General features: G+C 34.6%; 2 protein-coding genes and 1 pseudogene across 2 annotated transcripts; 2 read left to right on the top strand and 1 right to left on the bottom strand.

Moving 5' to 3' along the window:
• Positions 1-2,219: 2,219 nt before the first annotated feature.
• On the top strand, positions 2,220-3,008 carry LOC147793710 (uncharacterized). Its single transcript, XM_087121780.1, has 3 exons — positions 2,220-2,404; positions 2,499-2,630; positions 2,718-3,008. The coding sequence occupies exons 1-3, from the start codon at positions 2,288-2,290 to the stop codon at positions 2,907-2,909; spliced, it is 441 nt and encodes a 146-aa protein (XP_086977906.1). The 5' UTR covers positions 2,220-2,287; the 3' UTR covers positions 2,910-3,008.
• Positions 3,009-4,304: 1,296 nt separating this feature from the next.
• Positions 4,305-7,411, top strand: LOC111789301 (multiple C2 domain and transmembrane region protein 6 pseudogene; annotated as a pseudogene).
• A 2,570-nt stretch (positions 7,412-9,981) lies between these two features.
• Positions 9,982-21,712, bottom strand: LOC111788699 (Methylthiotransferase). The gene is made up of 11 exons (XM_023669142.2): positions 21,441-21,712; positions 21,295-21,333; positions 20,015-20,106; positions 19,336-19,585; positions 19,077-19,196; positions 18,889-18,964; positions 15,036-15,244; positions 14,815-14,923; positions 14,019-14,111; positions 12,931-13,091; positions 9,982-10,758 (listed from the first exon to the last, which is right to left on the bottom strand). Exons 1-11 carry the CDS (start codon positions 21,627-21,629, stop codon positions 10,195-10,197), a joined length of 1,902 nt encoding a protein of 633 aa, XP_023524910.2. The 5' UTR covers positions 21,630-21,712; the 3' UTR covers positions 9,982-10,194.
• Positions 21,713-21,765: the final 53 nt, after the last annotated feature.

The raw sequence follows: 21,765 nt of genomic DNA, 5'->3' as shown, positions 1-21,765 counted from the left end.
AGATATTAGATAAGGGCGCATGCATTTCTTTTCACTATTTAGTTCATGTTTACTTTTATTTTAAATGAGTTTTGCGAACGTTGAAATTTATGACAACTTTTTAGTAAACCATTTTTAAAGATTTTCCGTACATATTATAATGTCATGACGTCTCTATTTTATTGAAAAAAAATAGGGTCGTTACAAAACCGTACCAAGAATGGGATAGATCTAATGCCTTTGTACGCTTTCATATTTTTAAGCGGATCAAGTTGACATTGTTATGTCTTCAAGTATCATTTAAAAAGTGCAACTGAGATTACTATTTCCACCGAACTCCGATAGTCAAATATTCTTTTGAACGTAAAAAATTCTACATTAACTCGTGATCACTCTTTATCATTATTAATGGACCATTATTAACTATAATTAAAAAAATTTATTATCAGTTATTAAGATTTAATAAAATTATAATTACTATATTTATAATGATATTTTCTTACCTATTTACAATATTATTTAAAATAAAAATTTATTAATGTTTTAATTAATTTATATTTATTTAATTATTTTTAGGAGAGAGGAGGAGAAACTACTAATTACTTTCTAATTGATGTAAAAAATAATTTTAATTGCTTTATTTTTTTTAATTCTTTATTTATTATCTAATATAATTCTTTGAATTAAATCTAATAATTTAAATTATTTTCTATACATCGACCAATTCAATTATTTAATATATACTATTTTATGAGTGGAAAGAATTAAAACTTTGAGCATAAAATATTTGATTACTTTAATATATTTATTATCTAATTAAACTTTAAAATCTATAACTATTTATTTTATCTTAGCTGTAAAATTTCATTAATTTTTAAACAGAAAATATATTTTGTTTTTAATTTATTTTAATATAAATTTAATATTCATAAACGAAAGTGAAAAATGCTAAAAATATAAACGAAAAGAAAATGAGATAATGAGATAGAAATTCATCATTATTCTTTAGAAAAATTAAATTTAAATATTTTATTTATATATAGTACATATAATTAAAAAATAAAAATTAGTTTAACAACTCAATTTATTAATAACTGTTAAAAAATCAACATTCATAGTCCAACACTCAGAGTATTTAAAATTCGATACTCTAGATGATATACGTCTTTTGGAACATTCTCTAATGTCATATGTTTGGATGGATACTACGAAGATGGTGTGCGTGAGATGAATAGTGAAGAGACAGACCGATACTATCAAGCCTAGACACCGATGTAATATCATATGCCACACAGGGTTTTGATGTGACCTACCTTTTCAACACTTATCTATTGCTCTTATTGTACCTATTTCTGAGCAATATCTACTCAAACCAAGACTTTGAAAGTGTGCGGAGAAAGCTATTAGTCAGTACAACATTGTATATGTATGTATATTTTTACTCCGTTAAAAGTCTTCTTAGGTACAAAGTTTGAGTTTGTGAAAAGTGTGAAGGTTAACCAACAAGCTGGTACGGGTATCTTGTACCCGCATCATAGGAATACTCTAAATGATTACAATTACTTATTATTCCTAATTATTTAAGTCAAACATTTTTATTATATTTTCCAAACCAAGAAGGGTCTCTTTTCTTAAAATATTTATATATCTTTATTTTTAAAATATAATAAAATATATAAATCATTTTCTTAAAATAAATATATAATGAATGTATAATGTACTCGTATCATAAGCTATTCTATTTGAACACACTTATGGCAATGCTTATCCAAAAAAAAAAAAAAACCAAAAAAACAAAAAAAACAGTTAGATTTCTCCTTAAGTCTGCAACTCAAGTGAGTTTCTGTTTTCGGGGCTCTTGCTTTGTTGAGGATTATTGAGAGTGAGTCTCGTTAATTTAGTGGAAGATCATGGGTTTATAAGTGAGTAATACTATCTCAAGGGGAATCCAAAGCAAAGTCACGAGAGCTTATGCTCAAGAGGGACAATATCATACTATTGTGAGAGTCGTGATTTCTAACATGCTTATCCTCAGATCGTTCCTAATTATCTCACTCTGGGGCGAGTTCATGTTCAATCTCTATTAAAATTTTAATAAAATATAATAGATTATGAATTAATTTAGATAATCCTAACTGTTCCTAATTGTTTGGCTGGGTGAAAGGATCACTACTTGTGAGGCCATTCTCTTTCTCTTCTTCAATTTTCTTTGATTTTCAGATTGATTTATTTTGATTCAAAATTTCATTCGAATTATTTGATTGTCAGGACACCTTCGGTTGTAATTCATTCGTTCGTTAATCGTCAAATGGCACCTCCCTACTACTCTGCTCGTGCATACAAACCAATTGATCCTTATGAGTCGGACCACGACTTGGCTGATGAACAGATGAGACTATACTATCAAGCCCTACGAGAGTCTGACGTATTATTCTTTTCCATTCTCCTCCTAATTTCCCTTTTATTTTTAGTCCCACGTTCAAATATTATTGTGTGATATCCATCATATGGCTACACAGGGTTTTGATGTACCCACTTTTTCCAACACCTCTCTTATGGGTCTCATTGCACCTATATGTGAGGAATATCTATCTAGACCAAATCTTCGAGACTGTGCCGAGAAAGCTATTAGTGAGTACAACATGGAAAATGTATGTATGTTTTACTCACCTTCTCATTCTATATGTATTTCCTTTTATCGATAACCTTTCTAAATCTTCTCTTATTTATATGTCTAGGGTACGAACTTTGAGTTTGTGAGAGTTGTGAAGGCTAACCAACAAGTTGTGTCGGGTTTCCTGTATTACATCACTTTTGATGTCAAACAAATAGGAACAGAGCTTCCAACAACAACTTTCGAAGCTAAGGTGTTTGATAAGATTGATAATAGTAAAGAGGTATGTTTATGTAGACCAAAACGCTCTAGTTGAGAGATACATCTTTTTACTACATGCGTGTTCTTCTTCTTCCATGTGTGTTCATCTTGTTTGATGGGTAAGAAACAATAGCAAAGTTGAAGAACTTTATACCTCTAGATGCATAGCTCGTCGGTAAGTCTCTGTATTGCCTTTTGTTTGGATCGAGTGATGCCTCTACAAATTTTTGCTTATTTTTGCTTATTCCTCGATTATCTCTGGTTTCTCATAATGGATTCACTTTGGGGCATGTTCATGTCCAAGTTAATGACTGCCTTTAAGGCTCTAGCATGAGCCTAGAAGACCATTGATAAAGTGCTTTGTCTTCTCTTCTTCTGTACATATATATCAAACGGAGGGCAAATCATGACTTAATTATAGCAATTCACTTTAGCTCTACTTCACAATTTATGATATCATATGTGGTGGATTGTTATTATGGAAATATTATGATATGATTAATATGTAAAATACGATAAATGATATGATAAATGATATAGAAATGATAACTTTTTAAAAAAGTTCAAAAGTACATTTATCTTAAAATAATATCTATAAAATTTGAAAAGTAACATTAACCAGCTTATCTTTATAAAAAAAATAAAATAAATAACATTAATATATGAATAAAAAACACCTATATCTATCTAGTTATCTCAATTTTTTAAAGTTTAAATTTTTTTTTTAAGGATATTAATGAAACTATTGAAAATTAAAAGATTTTTTTTTTTAAAGTACTTTTGAAACAAAAGTTTAAGAGTATTTTTGAAATAAAGTGTTAATAATCCGAACCACAAAAGTTTTAAAATCTATGTTCTATGTAATTATGTCATCTGATATTTATAAATTGAATTATTAGGCTAAGAAAAATGGTACAAATTAATATGCACATTAATTGTTAATTAATATGTTATAACATTTTTTAACTTTTAAAAATTTCAATAATATCCGTGCAAACGATCAATATACTATATAGGAAATACTCTTAAACTTTTAAAAGTTTAATTAATATTCTAATTTTTTTTAAAAAAAAACTTAAAAAATACTAATAAACTTTCAAAAGTAACATTAATATACTTAAAACTTTTTTAAATTAAAAAGTATTAAAAATGTTATGCTACTATCTGTCCCATCTATATGCGATAAGAGTATATTTTAAAATTTTTAAAAAATTAATAAAAAGTTGAATGTTTTAAAAATATTTTTAAAATACAATAATAAATTTTTTTAATTTAAATCTAAATTTTAAAGATTTAAAGGACATTTTTTAAAAATAGTTATAAGAATATATTTGAAAAGAAGAGTAAAATTTAGAGATATTTTTATTTATTAATTTAACTAAAAATAATATCTGATAGCACACCTGAATTATTATTTTCATCAACCCCAACATTATTATTTATTATTTATTAATTTATTTGAAATACCGAGCATTATTTATTATGAGCAAAATAAACAACCAACACTCTCTCCATAGATCAAAATCACAGCTCGCTCTACCACACACCAACATCCTCCAAGATCCCAAATGCTCGTCGCTGCTTCTTTACTCTTACTCCTCCTTCTACCTACCTCTCTTCTTTCATCATCACTCCTCTGTTTCAGATTCCCACCCCTATCATGGCCAAGCTCGTCGTCCATGTCCTCGACGCCGCTGGCCTCCTCTCCAAACACGCCCACTCTGCTAGCCCCTTTGTTGAGGTCCATTTTGACCACCAAAAACAGAGGACTCTCACCAAACACACACACCTCCATCCTTACTGGAATGAGGAGCTTCTCTTCAACATCTCCGACCCTAAAGCTTTTCCCGACAAGACCATCGATGTGGTGGTTTATAGCGAGAGGAAGTCAGGCCATTGCCCGGATTTTCTCGGTCGTGTCAGAATCTCTGGCATGTCGGTGCCCCTTTCTGAACAACAGGATGCTGATATTCAGAGATACCCACTTCACAAACGTGGCCTCTTCTCTAATGTCAAAGGCGATATTGGGATTCGAATGTATGTGATTCACGACCATGAATCGACTAAGAAGGAGAAGGGTGTCAAGACCTTCCACTCCATAGGAGCAAAGCGGCCACCGCCAGTGGGGACACGGATGGACTTTGCTCGAACGGGTCTATCGGTGATGACAGTAAAGCATTTGCCAATTCAAATGCAGAGTCCAGAGTTTGCATTGGTGGAGACCAGCCCGCCGTTACCAGCAAGGTTGCAGTCCGGTTACAGAGGAAAAGACAAGATCATCAGCACCTATGACATGGTGGAGCAGATGCATTTTTTGTATGTAAACGTGGTTAAAGCTCAAGATCTCCCAGCCATGGATATTTCAGGGAGATTAGACCCTTATGTGGAAGTGAAAGTAGGGAACTACAAAGGAGTTACAAAGTACTTGGAGAAGAACCAAAACCCAATATGGAAACAGAGTTTTGCCTTTCCGAAAGAGAGATTGCAAGCAAACTTACTGGAAGTGACTGTGAAAGACAAGGATTTGGTGAAGGATGATTTTGTTGGGAAAGTTGTGTTTCATATCCCTGAGGTTCCATTGAGAGTTCCTCCAGATAGTCCACTGGCTCCTCAATGGTACAAATTAGTGGACGAGGAAGGGATCAAAGCCGAGGGGGAGGTGATGCTTGCTGTTTGGATGGGTACTCAGGCTGATGAGTCTTTCCCGGATGCTTGGCATTCGGATGCGCACAGCATCAGCCATGGCAACCTTGCAAACACAAGATCAAAGGTCTATTTCTCTCCTAAACTCTATTATCTGAGAGCCCATGTGATTGAAGCTCAAGACCTCATCCCATCAGACAAATCCAAACCTCCTCCAGACGCATTTGTAAGAATACAATTCTGCAATCAAGGGAAAGTAACCAGACCTTCACAGATGCGAGTGATCAACCCAATTTGGAACGAGGAGCTGATGTTTGTAGCATCCGACCCATTTGAAGATTTCATCATCATCACTGTTGAAGACAGAGGAACAGGGGAGATTCTAGGAAGAGTAATCATCCCATCAAGAGAAGTTCCACAAAGAATCGAGTCCACAAAACTCCCAGACGCCCGCTGGTACAATCTCCACCACCCATCCATTGCTCAAACAGAGGAAACAGAGAAAAAAAAGGAGAAATTCTCCAGTAAGATCCATGTCCGTCTCTGGATCGACTCAGGGTACCATGTTCTAGACGAACCGACCCATTTCAGCAGTGATCTTCAACCATCCTCCAAAATTCTCAGAAAGAACAGCATCGGAGTACTCGACCTAGGGATTTTAAGCGCTCGAAATTTGCTTCCAATGAAGTACAAAGAAGGAAGAACCACAGATGCTTACTGCGTTGCCAAATACGGCAACAAATGGGTTCGAACAAGAACTCTCTTAGACACCCTCGCCCCGCGCTGGAACGAGCAGTACACATGGGAAGTTTACGATCCTTGCACTGTAATAACAATTGGGGTTTTTGACAACGCTCACACAAATGGAAGCAAAGAAGACGCAAAAGACCAGAGAATTGGAAAAGTAAGGATTCGATTATCCACATTAGAGACGGACAAAATCTATACGCATTCTTACCCCTTGTTGGTTCTTCATCCATCTGGCCTGAAAAAGCATGGCGAGCTTCAATTAGCTCTGAGATTCACCTGCACGGCTTGGGCCAACATGCTGACACTGTACGGGAAGCCATTGCTGCCCAAAATGCACTATCTGCAACCAATCCCAGTCCGACACATTGAACTGCTCCGCTTCCAAGCGATGAACATAGTGGCTGCAAGGTTGTCTCGAGCAGAGCCGCCGCTTCCGCGGGAGGCAGTGGAGTATATACTGCTCGACGTTGATTACCACATGTTTAGTCTCAGAAGAAGCAAAGCGAATTTCAATCGCGTAATGTCGCTTCTCTCAGGAGCCACAGCGATTTACCAATGGTTCAACGATGTGTGCATTTGGAGAAACCCTAACACGACCTGCCTCGTCCATGTCCTGTTCTTGATTCTCGTCTGTTATCCCGAATTGATTCTTCCCACCATCTTCCTCTACCTATTCGTGATCGGAATGTGGAATTACCGGTTCCGACCGAGGTATCCACCGCACCTGAACGCGAGATTGTCGCAGGCGGAGCACGTTCACCCCGACGAGCTCGACGAAGAGTTCGACAGCTTTCCAACGACGAAACACATGGATACGGTGAGAATGAGGTACGACCGACTGAGGAGCGTGGCCGGGAAAATGCAGACGGTGGTCGGAGATTTGGCGACACAAGTGGAAAGGGCACAGGCGATTCTGGGGTGGAGGGATCCGAGAGCCACAGCGTTGTTCATCATCTACTCGTTGATGTGGGCAGTTTTCATGTACGTTACACCGTTTCAGGTGGCGGCAATTCTGATCGGACTGTATATTCTTCGCCACCCGAGATTCAGGTGGAATTTTCCGTCTGTTCCTGTTAATTTCTTCAAGCGGCTGCCATCGAAGGCCGATATGATGTTACTTTGAGAGTGTCAAAATCACAGTAATCTCCAAAGGCCCTCTACAACTTTTTCTTTCGACTAAATAAAATAAAATAGTGTTTTCTTTATAAATTTCGCTTTTATCTTTATTTATTCATCACAACTTTTTCTATATTTATGTGGAGATCGAATTTCCATGAGAATTTTTTCTCATTTTTTTTAATTATATTTTGACCAAACTTTTTTAATACATCATTTTCATTTTAAAATTAAAAAGATGTAAATAAAAATATAATATATTATTCATTATCAACCTAATACCTAAAAAATTAAATTTTAAATTATAATATAGTCTTCCGAAGGTTCATCGTAGTTTTAATTTAAATATTAAATTCATAGTTTCAAAATTTTAGATTTTAGAATATATAAGTAATAATATTTATAAGAAACTATAGTTTTTCGTCCATGATTGAGGATTGTTGGAAGAGAGTCTCACATTGTCTAATTTAAGGAAGGATCATGGATTTATAAGCAATTGTTATGAGGCCTTTTGGGAAGCCTAAAGCAAAGTAATAAGAGCTTATACTCAAAGTGGACAATATCATACCATTGTGGAGAGTCGTGATTCGCGAGGCGGGAGAGGATTGTTGGAAGTGGACAATATCAATACCTATAGCCAGTTCTCCTTGCATTTTCTCTATACACCCCAATTCGGTCTCATTCAATTAAGCATAACGATAAGCATTGAACTTACTAGATAAGAGTTTTAGATTCTAAACTTCAATCGAACTTATTACTCCATAGCACTTATTTGAGATTCGAATCACTCCACAAGTATAATCTTTTCCACTCAATCGTTCGCAATTGCTCTTTAAAGTAACTTTCGTGGCTAATTATCCAAAAAGTAGAACGTGTAAACTCTTTAAAGTGAGCATGGTAGTAGTTATCAAAAACATACAACACGCCATCTATCATGTTCTTCAATCATATATCATAATCACACGTCACAAAGCTATACAAATGTATGCACGTCCAACAATTCAAAAAGCAAAAACATTTATATGTAATAGGAAGATTCCTTATCTGATAGATTTTCGTTTGAACAATTATTGGTCCAATTCGACCTAGACCAAACCCTACATTCAAATGATAACCAGTTTGATCCTTATTCACCCAAAAAAGGTTGACCAACAACTATTGAACCAAAAAATCATAAGTTAACATGAATGAATACTTGAAGATAAGAACGATGAAGCTTCGCACCAATAATCAACATCATGTGGCGTAAGAAAGAAAGATGATCCTTCCTCGTCTTAGGATCAACCCCAACTTTGCAAGTGGTTAAAGCTTGAGTGGTCAGAGGGTGAGGAGGCGCAACAAGAGATGATGATGGATGGTGACAAGGAATCATCTCGAGAGAAAGTAAGATTTAGATTATCTTGCTGATTTAATATGTATGTCTCTAATTTTTTTTTAGCTTAAATTAGTGGCATCACCCATGCATGCATTAATTTCATATGCAGAAGTTCAGATATAAAATAAAAAATGTAATAAAAATGTAATATAATATGAAGACCCTCTCAAATTCTTTCAACGCCTTCTCTCCTATAATGGTTCTCCAATCCAAAATGTTCGAAAATAATCCAAGTCATCGTCCAAATAAAATAAAAGAGTGTTTTCTTTACAAATTTCCGCTTTTATCTTTATTTATTTATCACAACTTTTCCTTTCCCATTTCCATTTTCGTGCCCACGAACTTTTTTATTTATTTTTGTGGAGATTGTATTTCCACGAGAATTTTTTTCTCATTTTTAAATTATTTTTTGACAAAACTTTTTTAATACATCATTTTCATTTTACAATATAATTTTGTATTAAAAAAATGTAAACAAAAATATAATATATTATCCATTATCAACATAATATCTAAAAAATTAAAATTAAAATTATAATATAATCTTCCACGTAAAAAGATTCAACGTAATTTTTATTCAAATATTAAATTCATAGTTTCAAAATCTTAGATTTTGAAATATATAAATAATAATATTTATAAGAAACTACAGCCTCTCGTCCATGACCTCTCTGCATGAATAAATACATGTGTGAAAGAGTCACTTGTACATGTATAGATACATGTACAAGTGGCCCATCAACATTGTCCAATGATTACAGTGACCATCAAATCTCGGGATGACGGGTTGAACAAAGTTATCAGCTTGTCTTTTTGCTGCCATTCTTGCTACAGCAAGATCGCTCTGATACCCGTTGTTGGTGACACTCTCTTAGTAGGATGTGATGCACTTCTAGACTAATGAAAATTAAGTCCATATCAACCAACCATTTGTAGATAATTATTTTGAACATATCAAGCTATGCATAAGTTTCTTGATAATTTTGTTCGTATTCCTAATATTTAACCTAACTTATTTGAAAATCACATAAAATTAGACTAAGAAGAAAATAGCTTATAAAACATTAACGTTGAAATGCATTATTTGTTACAATATTGCTCTACTCAATTAATGACCGCCTCATTAAGCATCAAGTTCATGCACGGTATAAATTGTAACATTCATATATAAGTAGTGAAGACCATAGTATAAGTAGTCACTGTATAAATTGTAAACTTAAAATAAATAAATAAAATCTTTAAATACATTAATAAAATCCAATAACTTTAGATTATCATCCCTCCAAAATTGGTTAATTCGATTATTCCATGTACTTCTGAAATTGTGACCGTCAAAACACGATCTACATAGATGAAAGTTGAAAAAGGAAGATGAAGATATGATGGATTATAGCTCTCATTACAAACTTAAATATGGTTCAATACAAATTAGCATTGTATAATATGATTAATATCATCAACTGGAGGAGAGTGTCGTGGATCCAAGATGAAACAGCAGACCAACAATTGTGAAGATACTGATTAGTATTCCTCCAACAAGAATCCTATCAACGACGCCCCACTCACTCATGCTTCCTCCAGCCGACGCCTGCTTTCTCTCGGACACTACCGGACTTTCCCTTTCCTCCCTTTTGGGCACATGGCTCTTCCGTTTCCGCAATAGCCACTCAACCAGATTCTTCCGTTTGGGCTCTTCAGGCAGTGGGATATTTCTTGAAGAATCATCTTTCTCATCCAGAGCAACTGGTCCTTTGCAGCAGCTTTCTGCTCCACAAGTGCAAGCTTCGGGTTCCACAGAACATGCACATGTTTCATGAGCATTAGAGCAGGGAGGAACTTTGGCTTGAATCGGCATGTCTTCGAGAGCAGTTGTTTTATGATGTTTGGTGACGATGGTTTCAATCACTTCCCCGAAAACAGACCATCTTCCAACTGATGTTATCTTCACCAAAGCAGAAGTTCCCAGCATAGCTTCAGGGCCAATTACTAGCACCTGTATGTATCCCTTGGTATGGCCAACCTGGGGGAGCAATATAAATTGAGCTTATCGAAAAAGAAACAACAGTCCTTTGAAACATTAGATGATCAAAAGTATATAAAAACAGCAGTTTTATGAGATGGCTCAGAGAAGGAAGTTCCCTTCCATGATGCACTAAAATGCATATGGGAATTGAAATTGATTAAGAACCAGTTTACAATTAACTACAGGATGGTATTCCAATTCAAAGGAATGAAACAAAGCTAACAATAAAAGAAACTCCAATGGAAGGATTCCCACGGGAAGGCAAACCAAGCAACCTCCCAAACTTCCTTCAAAATCTCTCCGCTCGCTAAAAATTATGTTGTCCCTTTCTAGCCTACCACAAGTTTCCTCCCAAGATCTCTCCAAACCTAGATCCATAACTAATAACATTTTCTTCAATCAATTGTCCGAGAGAATTTGGCCTTTTCTAAAGGTTTTGTTAAATTTCAAAGGTGAAATTTTGCAGAACTTATAAATTAACGACTGATTTCTGATTTCTCTCCCATGGAATATTGATGCTTTTCACTACTTTCTTACGTGTGAAAATCTCAGGCTTGTATGAATGTGAATCAACTAAGTGAGTACAAATGCAACTGAATTTCCACTCATTTCTTCTTCAATCACGGTCTTCTTGTGAGGCTTCAAATAGCCTTCTGTAAGCTACATTGAGAACTACAATCAATTTATCAATCATTAAAAGCTGGGAATCTCCTTAATGGAATTGGTTGCATAATACCATTGTCTATGTTCCATTTTTATGATAAGGAATTGCAGGTCTAAGCTATTCCGACACCAGCATTGAAAGCTCACTGAACTTTCATTCCCAACCATTCGGACTCTTGCTTGTCATCTTTCTTGGCCAAGCTACTTCTCCGTTCTCCATACAAAAAAATGATGCAACCTCGCATCCAAAAAATAGAACCAAGGACAACCATCTTTTTTATTACTATTCCAAAGTCCTTACAAGAGACTATCCTCTGGATGCCAACTGACAAGCTAAGTAAAACCCAGTTACAAACAAAGCAATCAATTAACAAACTAATTCAACTACCAAAACCATTTACCTAAACCCAACTAACAACTAACAATTAACAAACTCAGCCAAAAATTACAAGATTATCCCTAGTCGGCTAATATACTACATCACAAACTTAACATAACCAAAGACTTCAGCCCATACTTCAGCTCACGATCTAAGCTTACCTTCTAAAGGTTTACTATTTATTCCTATCCAAGTTCACCACAAGATAGTGTTAACTTGGATGGTCTTAACTGCAACAGTGTAAAGCGTACACAGAACAGGCATTCCACAGCCCAGGCCTTGGGTTAGGAATGGTCTAAGCTAATGTAAATAGTATTATACGTATATGAAAGAATGAATAAAATTTAACTCGCTCATGAACAAGGCAACTACATATTGTCAAAAGAAGCAACGTCAAATAAGACATGTTTGAAGAAAATCCTTTGTTTTGAAGAATGTTTAAAATTAACTAAGATTAATAGAGCCTACTTATATTTAAATATTGGGTTGATTGTTTTGAGGTGGAATGTTGGAAGGTTTCTCAATGGTCAAGATATTTGCTAGACTCTTAATTAATTCAATGAAATATTTTGTGTCTTGTTAAAGAAAAAACATAGTTATTAAATGCTACGTAGAAATGCAAAAGTCCTTAATGTCTTGAAATCCTAATTTTGGTCAGGTTATCTAATTCTATTTCACTTAAAGGCCAACAGATGGTACAGCTGGGTTTTTCCTCGTGTAGATCATGGTGAATTAAAATGTTTACTGATTGATTACTCCGCCAGTAGATATTTTCTATCTTTCTTTTTACTCTTTCCAATAAATATTTTCTAAATTTGCTAAGCATGCAGACTGAGTCTAAAATTTTATATGGATTCTCAAAATGTTAACAGTGAATTTTACCAGTTTTTTTTTTCTCCCTATTTTCTCCCTTTTCTTGTTTGTTACTGTAAATAGAATTTCATTTACACTAGCTAAAAGGTCAATTAAACAGCCTTGATGAATCAAATTTGGGCCTGAAACTGATCCAAACATTTTTTCTCAGCATTGTCCTAACTATTTTGTGTAGAAGCAGCCACCTGAGACAACTGTAGGCAAATACATGGAAGAATTAGAAACAAATACACTAGACAGCATCGCTTTCTTACCAAGTGAATTCCATCAGCTGCAATTTCTGTAATCCAAATTCTTTCCACTCTGCCCTCCATTCCATTATATGGAGTAAAAGCTTCAAAAACTGAAGTCAACTCGCGGCTTCGTTTCTTGACAATAGCACTTGGAACTTTCTTCATCCTAGCAGCAGGTGTCCCTGAAGGACAAGAGAGAAGAATACTGTTTTTTTCATTTTAAATAGTTGACGGCTGGAAATATTAGTTTAAGCAATCACATTCTATTTACTTAGAATCAAAAGGAGAAGTTCCAAAACCTAGTCTAGCCAGATATATCCAAGACAATCAATTTAATGAAAGAAATTGCTACAGCTAGGGTTCTTCTAAGGTAACATGGGCAAACTCTTTGATTGCTGGATTTTGCACATGCATGAATAACCATCTTAGTCATTCAATCATTTGTTGAGGCTAGTATCACAATGTTTCATCTGAATAAGTATAAAATAGGTTGTTTGTATGATAGAGGGATCCATAAGTAGCAGTTGCTCTTTAAAATTAGACAAAGAAATGTTGAATTTCTACCATCCTAACAAAAAAAAAAAAAAGAACCTTCCAAACAAAACGAAATGTGATTCTTCGTTCAATGTCTTGTCGGCTTTATTCTTTTGGTTTGAATCCCTTTATGTTTAGTTAGGTTTTTTTTTTCAGGAATTTGTTCTAGGTTGTTTTTTGAGGCCCTTTTGCTTTCTTCTATTTTTCTCAGTCATGTTAAGAAAAAAAAATTAGACAAATTAATAAATTAAAAAACCTTGGTCCTAATAAGTTGCAAGCAACAACAAGAAAACTAAATGAGAAGGGATATAAAAATGTTTGGATTAACCAAAAAAAAAAAAATATATATATATATATATATATGCTTCCTAGGTAATCGTATCGCCACATCCTGGGAAATAAACATTTTAAGCATGTGATGTGTCTCCTGAATAATACACAAGGAATAGCACAAGGTTCATCCTACTTTGAGATAGAAGATTATTAAGCTAGTCATTAGGATTCAAGTCTAACTGTTACCTTCTTTAGTTAAAGTCTATGCAAAGAAATAAGGAGGCTTGAACATGATGCCATACCTGGTCGAGGATAGAACTGTGAGATATGAACTTGGGGTAATTTGTACTCTTTAATAAGGTTGATAGTTTCACAAAAATCTTCATCCGTTTCCCCTGAAACGCCACAGAATTAACAAAAGTTGGGCAATCATTCACATGTAATAAAATTTTAAGATATTATGCTCCACACAATGCAAATTAATGTTGTATACAACATTGGAGGAGATAAACATTCAAGATGATACAAAGCAAAAAATGGAGGATAAAGGCCCCGACAAACCTAACAGAAATAATCTTCACACTGCCGCATGGCGACCAAAACAAACCATTCATACTTGAACTTTAGTATTTTTCAGTTGTTTTCTTGATATATATATATATATATATATATATATATATATATATATATATATATATATAAACAAAAAATAAAAAATAAAAAATAAAAAAAATTGAACAAGGAAACGAGACAGTAAAATTAACAAGAGGAACTATTACAAAAAGAGGGGAGACGAGGTATCCCACAAGGCCAAAGGGTTACATTTTCATAATAATCAATATAGTTGACCGTTATGAAAATCAATATTTTAAAATGTTTGTAAGTTAATAGCTCAAATATTGCATCTTTGAGGAGAACAGTAATTTTATAGATTACACTGTTTCAGCGGTTGGTGTTTTGCAACAAGGAAATCAATGAAGAGAAAGTTTCATTTCCCATCCAAAACAGTATGCAAAGAATAAAAACCCATGCAAACCCATAGAGAGACAACAATAGAAGTATAGGGATCAATCAATCGCCTCAAACCCACTTACTAACCAGGAAATCCACATATTATATCAGTTGCGACCTGCATCCCAGGAACAAGCTCAGTTAAGGTATCTACTACAGTCCTGAACTCACTGACTGTATATTCTCGATTCATTGCCTGAGAGAAAATGTAATGATTAGGACTACAAGTAATTTCCTTCCTAAAAACTGTACTGGCCTCAAGTCACTAAAAACAAATCTAAGAAAATTTAGGTATAGACAATACTTACACTTAAGATTGTGTCACTCCCAGATTGAACTGGCACATGCAAGAAGGAGTATACACATGGATGACACAAAACATTAGCTATCTCTTTCAAATGCTCAAGAATGAAAGGAGGATTTGTCATCCCAATCCGAAGCATTGTGCTTGCATCAGGAGGAAGCTCGGCAACAATTGCATTTAACAAAATTGGAAGATTGACCCCAATGTCACGGCCTGAAATTTCATCATATGATATTAGCAAGGACAAAAAAAAAAAGCACAGGCAAGAACATGCAACGTGGAAACGACACGACATGAACATTGCGACATATCAATTTCCAAAAAAGTAGGACACAACACATTGGGGAAACATTTGTTTTATTTTTTAAAATGTGTATAATTGGACATGTTATGAATATTTAATACTTCTAATGTAACGTTCTACATTTAAACATCAAAAGAACATCAATAAAATTCATTAAAAAGATAATGATAAGATAACAATTAACAAACAACATCAACTATATCCAATATTCAATAAGTCTTACACAAAAAACTACCACATCAACAATATTCAATGTTCAACAAGTCTTACGCAGAAAACTACAAGATAGAATCAAACAAAACAAGTCTTCTACATACTACATATTTTCCCCATCCTTGTCCTCTCCACCAATGGTCACTAGTGGTCAACGACAACCAACAACTGTCATTCATTGTTGTCGTTGATGAGCAGTTGTGAAGGATTTTTCTTAAGGATTCTTTTTCTTGTCGTGGATGCAAGATTTGAGGTTGGAAGATGATGGTAAGAAACCCTAATATTTTGAGGTTTATATGCGAAGTGGGCTTTCTTTTAAGTGATCTTAAAAAGACTTGAAACTTAAAAAAAATTGGCATTACATGTCTTAACCGTGTCTTTCAGTGTCCCTAGTTGTGTCCGAGCATGTCCTTGCCATGCCAAAAAATGAAAAATAATATAAAAAACTATAATAGCATGCAAAACAATGTCAAACATGTGTCGACAACGTGTCTAAGTGTGATATAAGTCTGACATTGATACTTGGCCCTTTTACAAGTGACGATACTTTATAGACAAGGACACATATTTTATGATCTTAGTGATCCTTGGATAACATGTATGCCTCTTTTCAAGGTTCAAATTTCATATTATTAGAAAAAATGTATCACCCAATATGGAAAATTATCATGATACAAAACCAGTCATTGGTTCTCTTCAACCTATAGATCACCATGTCGTGTTTTTACTAATCTTACAAACGACCACCCAAACAAATATACAAGATCTAGACTTAGAGATATATTGAAGATTATATATGACTTCGATTGTATCTCAATGGATAGTTTTTGTTTTGATCATTAGACCAACCTATTGTTGAAATATTAAAATAAAAATAAAAGCACTGAAAAGCAAGGGAAAGAAGAATAACAAAATAATTATTCTTCAGAGAACAATTGTCTTTTGTCTCGTCATATTTGGAGGGGTTTAGTTCGTATCTTGGTTTTATTTGTTCATCTATTGACCTAGCTAATTGTGCTCAGAGAAGTCCTGGTAATGGTCTCTCAACCTCTCTTTGGCATGATTCCTGGTTGAGTTGTAGTGCTACTGCTTGGCTTTTCCTTGACTTTTTAGTTTGACAACTCATCCACATTACATGATTGTTGAAGCCTCGATTGACTCTGCCTAATTACATTATATGATGCATGAACCTCCATATGTCATACCATGTATTATGTTAGCATGTTCACTCTATGCCTACGAAACATTGATAAACCATATATGTTAACCATGAAAGATATGATTAGTATACGTTGCATGTCTCATTAGAATGCTATGTCATGAAAAGAATGGAGGTACAACTTACATCATAAGTACATGTCATGATTTGATACTATGGAACCTCATGCATTTTGTATGTCACGTGCATCAAGATGCTTCCCCGTTATGATTTGTATGGGTGCATACATTACGATATTTATGAATCCCATGATATTATGCAAGCTCTTTTCCCTTTGTGGCTCCGACAGCGTGAGTGTGCGCTAGTCAAAGGCCAAACCCAAGAGGTATGTATACAAGCCCACTTGGAGGGTCCATGTGTGCGTGCGTGGGCCGTGTAGAGAAATACTACACATCCACTTTCGTCCGAACTGAAAAGTAGAGTTCAAGACCATGATGTTTTTATGAAAAAAATAGGTCCCATCATGATTACATGTGATTATATTTCACGACCTCAACAATAAGGCTACTTACTGAGTATTCCTATAAATAAGGCTACTTACTGAGTATTCCTATAAATACTCAAGTCACTGATACTTCTTTTTCAAGTAAAGGTAATGCACCTTTGTACGGATGATAGCGTCGTTGTGGAGGCCATGGGAATGGAGTTAGGGTAGTCGCATTTACATTTAACATTGTACCCTTTAGATTAGATCAGGGTGTTTCCATTCATTTGAAATTCTAGCTATTTTGATTTCCGTTATTATTGTTAACATCACTTTTACCTTCATTTTAAATGAATTTTGCAAACGTTTAAGTCCATGGTAACGTTTACTTGTGATTGTTCTAATGAATTTTTGCACATATTAGGCATATCGTGCATGTAGTGACATTTCTACTTTATTATGAAAAATAGGGCCATTAAAAATCTTGTACAAACTATCATGAAAGTTTCTTCTAGTGACAATCATAGCAAAATCCCAATAAGAAGTCCAACCTAAAACCCTCAATCCTTCAACAAGACTACCATTTAATGACAGTGGAGCGGGGGAAGAATTTTCAATAGGTAAAAGGGTTTAAGAGTAGGTTCATTGGAAGTCTTCGGTAGGTAAAAGGGTTTAAGAGCAGGTTCATTAGTAGTCTTGTTCAAGGATGGAGGATTTTAGGTTGGTAAACCACCTTTAATGGTAAGGCAGGGTAGTTAGCTATGAGATTATAAAAAACATCCCAGCCTTTTCATTCTGCATCGATAGGTACAAAGAGTTTGTTTAACCCTCCTTGGTATGTAGAAGGGCGACCTCAACAAGAGTATCTTTCTTGTTTGCAATTTTTTCAACTCAGATAACCGATTGGGTAAACCACTCTTCCCTAAAGAACTTCCCATTTAAAGGAGCATAGGTATGTGTGGTAGTAACAACCATTTCAAAGGTTCCCAATGTAAAGGTATATGAAGAAAGCCTTTTTTGCGTAAATTCTGAGACCTTTACTCTATTCGTTTGATATTGTCCAACTCTAAGAGTACTTCTTCCTTTTGATAGTAACAATTTTCTTCTACAATGGTGGGTTTATCGCCATGGTCAGGGTTGGGTGGTGTGAGTTTGGCCATGGTTTTTGATGGGGGCGAGGTGGTGGATTGGTGGAGAGAGGGAGAGAATCGGCACTGAAAGAAGCTTACGAAATCCTCATTGATTCAAGTATAGCAACCTAAGAATAATAAAGAGATGTCTCCCGAAAGAGAGAGGAGGAAATAAACATAACTGGTCCACCAACCCCACAAGGAGGTGAGTGAGGGAGGGAGAGAGCACACTTTAATTTTCATAAAAAGAACCAGAATTGGTCCCCTCGACCCCAAGAGAGAATATTCTCAACAATAAAAGCACGCAATTAATTCCTCAAAAATTTTAAACTATTTTTTATAATGCATATCATTTTTAAAAAATGATAATTGGAAAAATTGAGATGTCCATAGTGATGAAGAAATAATTTTCATTCAAAATTTTGATGGTTTTGGGCCATAAATCTTAATTGATATTAACATTTTTTGAAAATCCTACTCTACATATTTCTATGGATTCAATGTTCTCTTCTGATAAAATAATTCAATCAACACGATATATATTTCTATGGAAGTAGAGTAAAGTACCATATGCCCCAGTATCTTCACTGCTCAACCATATTTCCCGGACTCCTTCATTGATGACAGTTCTTACACGATTTACCTGCAAATACAGTTTTAGCAGATGTTTCTTCAGATCGAACAACATTAAGTTTCTAACTGAAAAAACGGGACATATGTTTAACAAAAACCATACATTAGTTTAAAGTCCTTACAAGGCTATCTACTGTGTAACTTCCCAAGTGACCACGAGCATGTTTTGTCTTGCAATAAGTGCAAGCACCTAAACAGCCAACATTGATTGGTAGTATTTCAATGAACTTATTCTTTCTCACCTGTTCAAAATTCAAAATCAAAATAAACTTCTTTAATAGTTAGCGAAAGGGTAAGACAAAGATAATATAAGTTAAAGAAGCTTCTTAAATCAAACTCAAATAGAAGACTCAAAAGGCTAGAACAGGAAACAATTCGCACTTTTGGGAGGTCAAGCGCTGGCAATGTCTTGCGATTCAATAGCCTTACTTCATGACCCTTCAGTGTCTCTTCCACAACTTCTACCACACGGTCAATCTGCTGGACTCCTACTATACTGACCCCTTCTAGCTCCTTTAAATCTCGACTACCTTGTGGTACACACCCAGCTACCACAAGAGGCTTTTTCGCATTTTTGCATTTTGTTATTAGAGTGTCCATAGCAGATTGACTAGGGGATTTAACTGTGCAACTGAAAAAATAGTTATCAGGCTATTAGTTCAGAATTCCAAATATTGTCTCTTTTATAAGTGGAGAAAGGGAAAAAAAATCATGACTGTATATGCAAAAATATATATCTGTGTCAAAGCACATATACGCACAGCTATCTACATCAAAGAACAATAATGCAGAGTGGACACTATGTAGAGGAAGTTAAAGGTTAATGTCCTTAAGAAGATGTAATAACCAACCTGGAAAAGAGAACAATTTACTGAATAAATGATGCAGAGACGAATATTACACTAAGGCCAACAATGCACATTAGAGGCACATAAAACTGTTAGAAAGGATTCACAGGCAACTTACATTTTCTTGCAACTAAGAAAGAAATTTTCACTGAACATTTCTATAAAATTAAGACAAAATAAGAAATGGTAAAATTTGAAGGAACAGATCATACGTATTTATGAGCCACAAGTCTGCCTCTTCAGGATTCTCGCTTAACAAATAACCAAATGCTGAAAGCTGACCAGCCATATATTCACTGTCACTCTGTTGTTGAAAAAACAACAATGATGAAAATTGTATCCATTTTTTATTTTAGCAATGGTGACATAGAACGCACCATTGAGAGAAGAAAAGTAGTAAATAAATAGACAATTAAAATGGAAAACTAAAAACATCTCAATTTAAACATATATCTTGTAAAAAAGAACAGCAAAATACTTGGAGAGAGAACATCATGATGAAGCCTTTAATCTTGGAGATTCAAAAACCATCAGCCCAAGAAGGTTGTTTATTATTGAAAATTATTTCATTCCTCCCAACCACGACATAAGAGCTTTAACCACATTTATCCATAGTACATTCAGCTTTGGTAAGTTGATTCTCAATCCAAAATACTAACCTCAATCTTTCATTATATTATTTTAAATTAATCACCAATGATACAAGAGAAGACCTCATCAGTATTTTTCCTCCCTCATGACAGATGCATTCTACATAAAAGTGAGAACATGAACATGAATCATCTATTAAATATTTGTGCTTTTGAAACAACCAAAACAGGAGAAACTTGTAATACCTATCTCACATCAAGATTTTTTTTCCATTGCAGACCATAAAGAAAGAAAAGAAAGATAACTCATGAAGAATGCACTTGGACACTGCTGTTTCTTTTACACTTCTAATGCTGTCAAAGAGCTTTCTATGATGAACATCTACACAGGAGATTCTTACTCGAGCAAAAAATTAATATAATTTGACGATTTCGACTTTACTCCATTGAGCTTGTAGTATTTCTTATATTTCTCCTCTAAATAGTCCTCTTGAAAAATAGGATCATTGATAGATTTTTCCGATCTTTATTAGGAAAAGAAAATATAATAATAGATTTAATATATGATGTGTCTGTGTCACGCATTTTATCTACTCGCAAAAAGTTCTAGTTTTACATTTATCACATTGCACTGAAAACTTTTACTCTAAAATCAATTTACAACAACTGGAAGCCTTAGATAAAACGCATAAAAGATGAAACAATGATGGAATGCACAGTGGAAATAGTAAAATCCAGTTTCATGTCACAACAAATTGCAAGGATAAAAACTAATAACCAATCAACCTCTATTTGGATTAGTATACAATAAACAAACTCTAACGGGATTAAAGACTCAGCCATTCATTTAAGCCAAGGAAACAATATAAATCAATTTAATACGCAAGGTGTGAAGGACTAACCTGGTTGTGAGAACATCCAAAGGTTTTAACATAAATTGTCTGCCAAATTACATCGACGCATAAAGTTATTAGTAACCGCAAGAGAAATGTGAACATGAAACAAAAAAACACTCAAGGCGATAAAAGGAGATAATGAAGAGAGAGACCTGAGTGCCTGGAATCTTAGGTGCAAGTAGATTTTGGGTTGGAAAAAGCCCGCTGCTGGAATCATCAGCATCAGGATTAGGTTTCAGCTTATTCTTTTTCTTCGGCTTTACACCGACTGCGGATATTGGAAGTCGGTAACCAGGGGGAGCTCCGCCGCCGCCGATGAGCAGGTCTTCTATGTCTTCCATGGCTTACAGTTTCCTCCGCTGAAGAGACGAGAAGGGCAGCCGCGGTGCTTCGCTGCTTCTGCCGCTGCTCCTTCTTCTACTATGGATTGGGCTCAATAGTTTGTTCTAAAACTTACCAGCCCAAGTCCATTTCCTT

The sequence above is a fragment of the Cucurbita pepo genome, chromosome 2 (genome assembly GCF_057944985.1).
Source record: "Cucurbita pepo subsp. pepo isolate OVF chromosome 2, ASM5794498v1, whole genome shotgun sequence".
NCBI classification, from domain to species: domain Eukaryota; kingdom Viridiplantae; phylum Streptophyta; class Magnoliopsida; order Cucurbitales; family Cucurbitaceae; genus Cucurbita; species Cucurbita pepo.
This window is presented reverse-complemented; position numbering and strand designations above follow the sequence as displayed.

Bases quoted from the DNA above. Each gene is read 5' to 3' on its own strand.
- LOC111788699 (XM_023669142.2), bottom strand. From the start codon at position 21,629: ATGGAAGACATAGAAGACCTGCTCATCGGCGGCGGCGGAGCTCCCCCT. The intron at 21,334-21,440 runs GTCTCTCTCTTC...GTAATTTGGCAG, and splicing joins CTAAGATTCCAGGCACTCAG to ACAATTTATGTTAAAACCTT. The intron at 10,759-12,930 runs GTAAGAAAGCGA...TTGCTCCCCCAG, and splicing joins CAGCTGATGGAATTCACTTG to GTTGGCCATACCAAGGGATA.
- LOC147793710 (XM_087121780.1), top strand. From the start codon at position 2,288: ATGGCACCTCCCTACTACTCTGCTCGTGCATACAAACCAATTGATCCT. The intron at 2,405-2,498 runs GTATTATTCTTT...ATGGCTACACAG, and splicing joins AAGCCCTACGAGAGTCTGAC to GGTTTTGATGTACCCACTTT. The intron at 2,631-2,717 runs GTATGTATGTTT...TTATATGTCTAG, and splicing joins GTGAGTACAACATGGAAAAT to GGTACGAACTTTGAGTTTGT.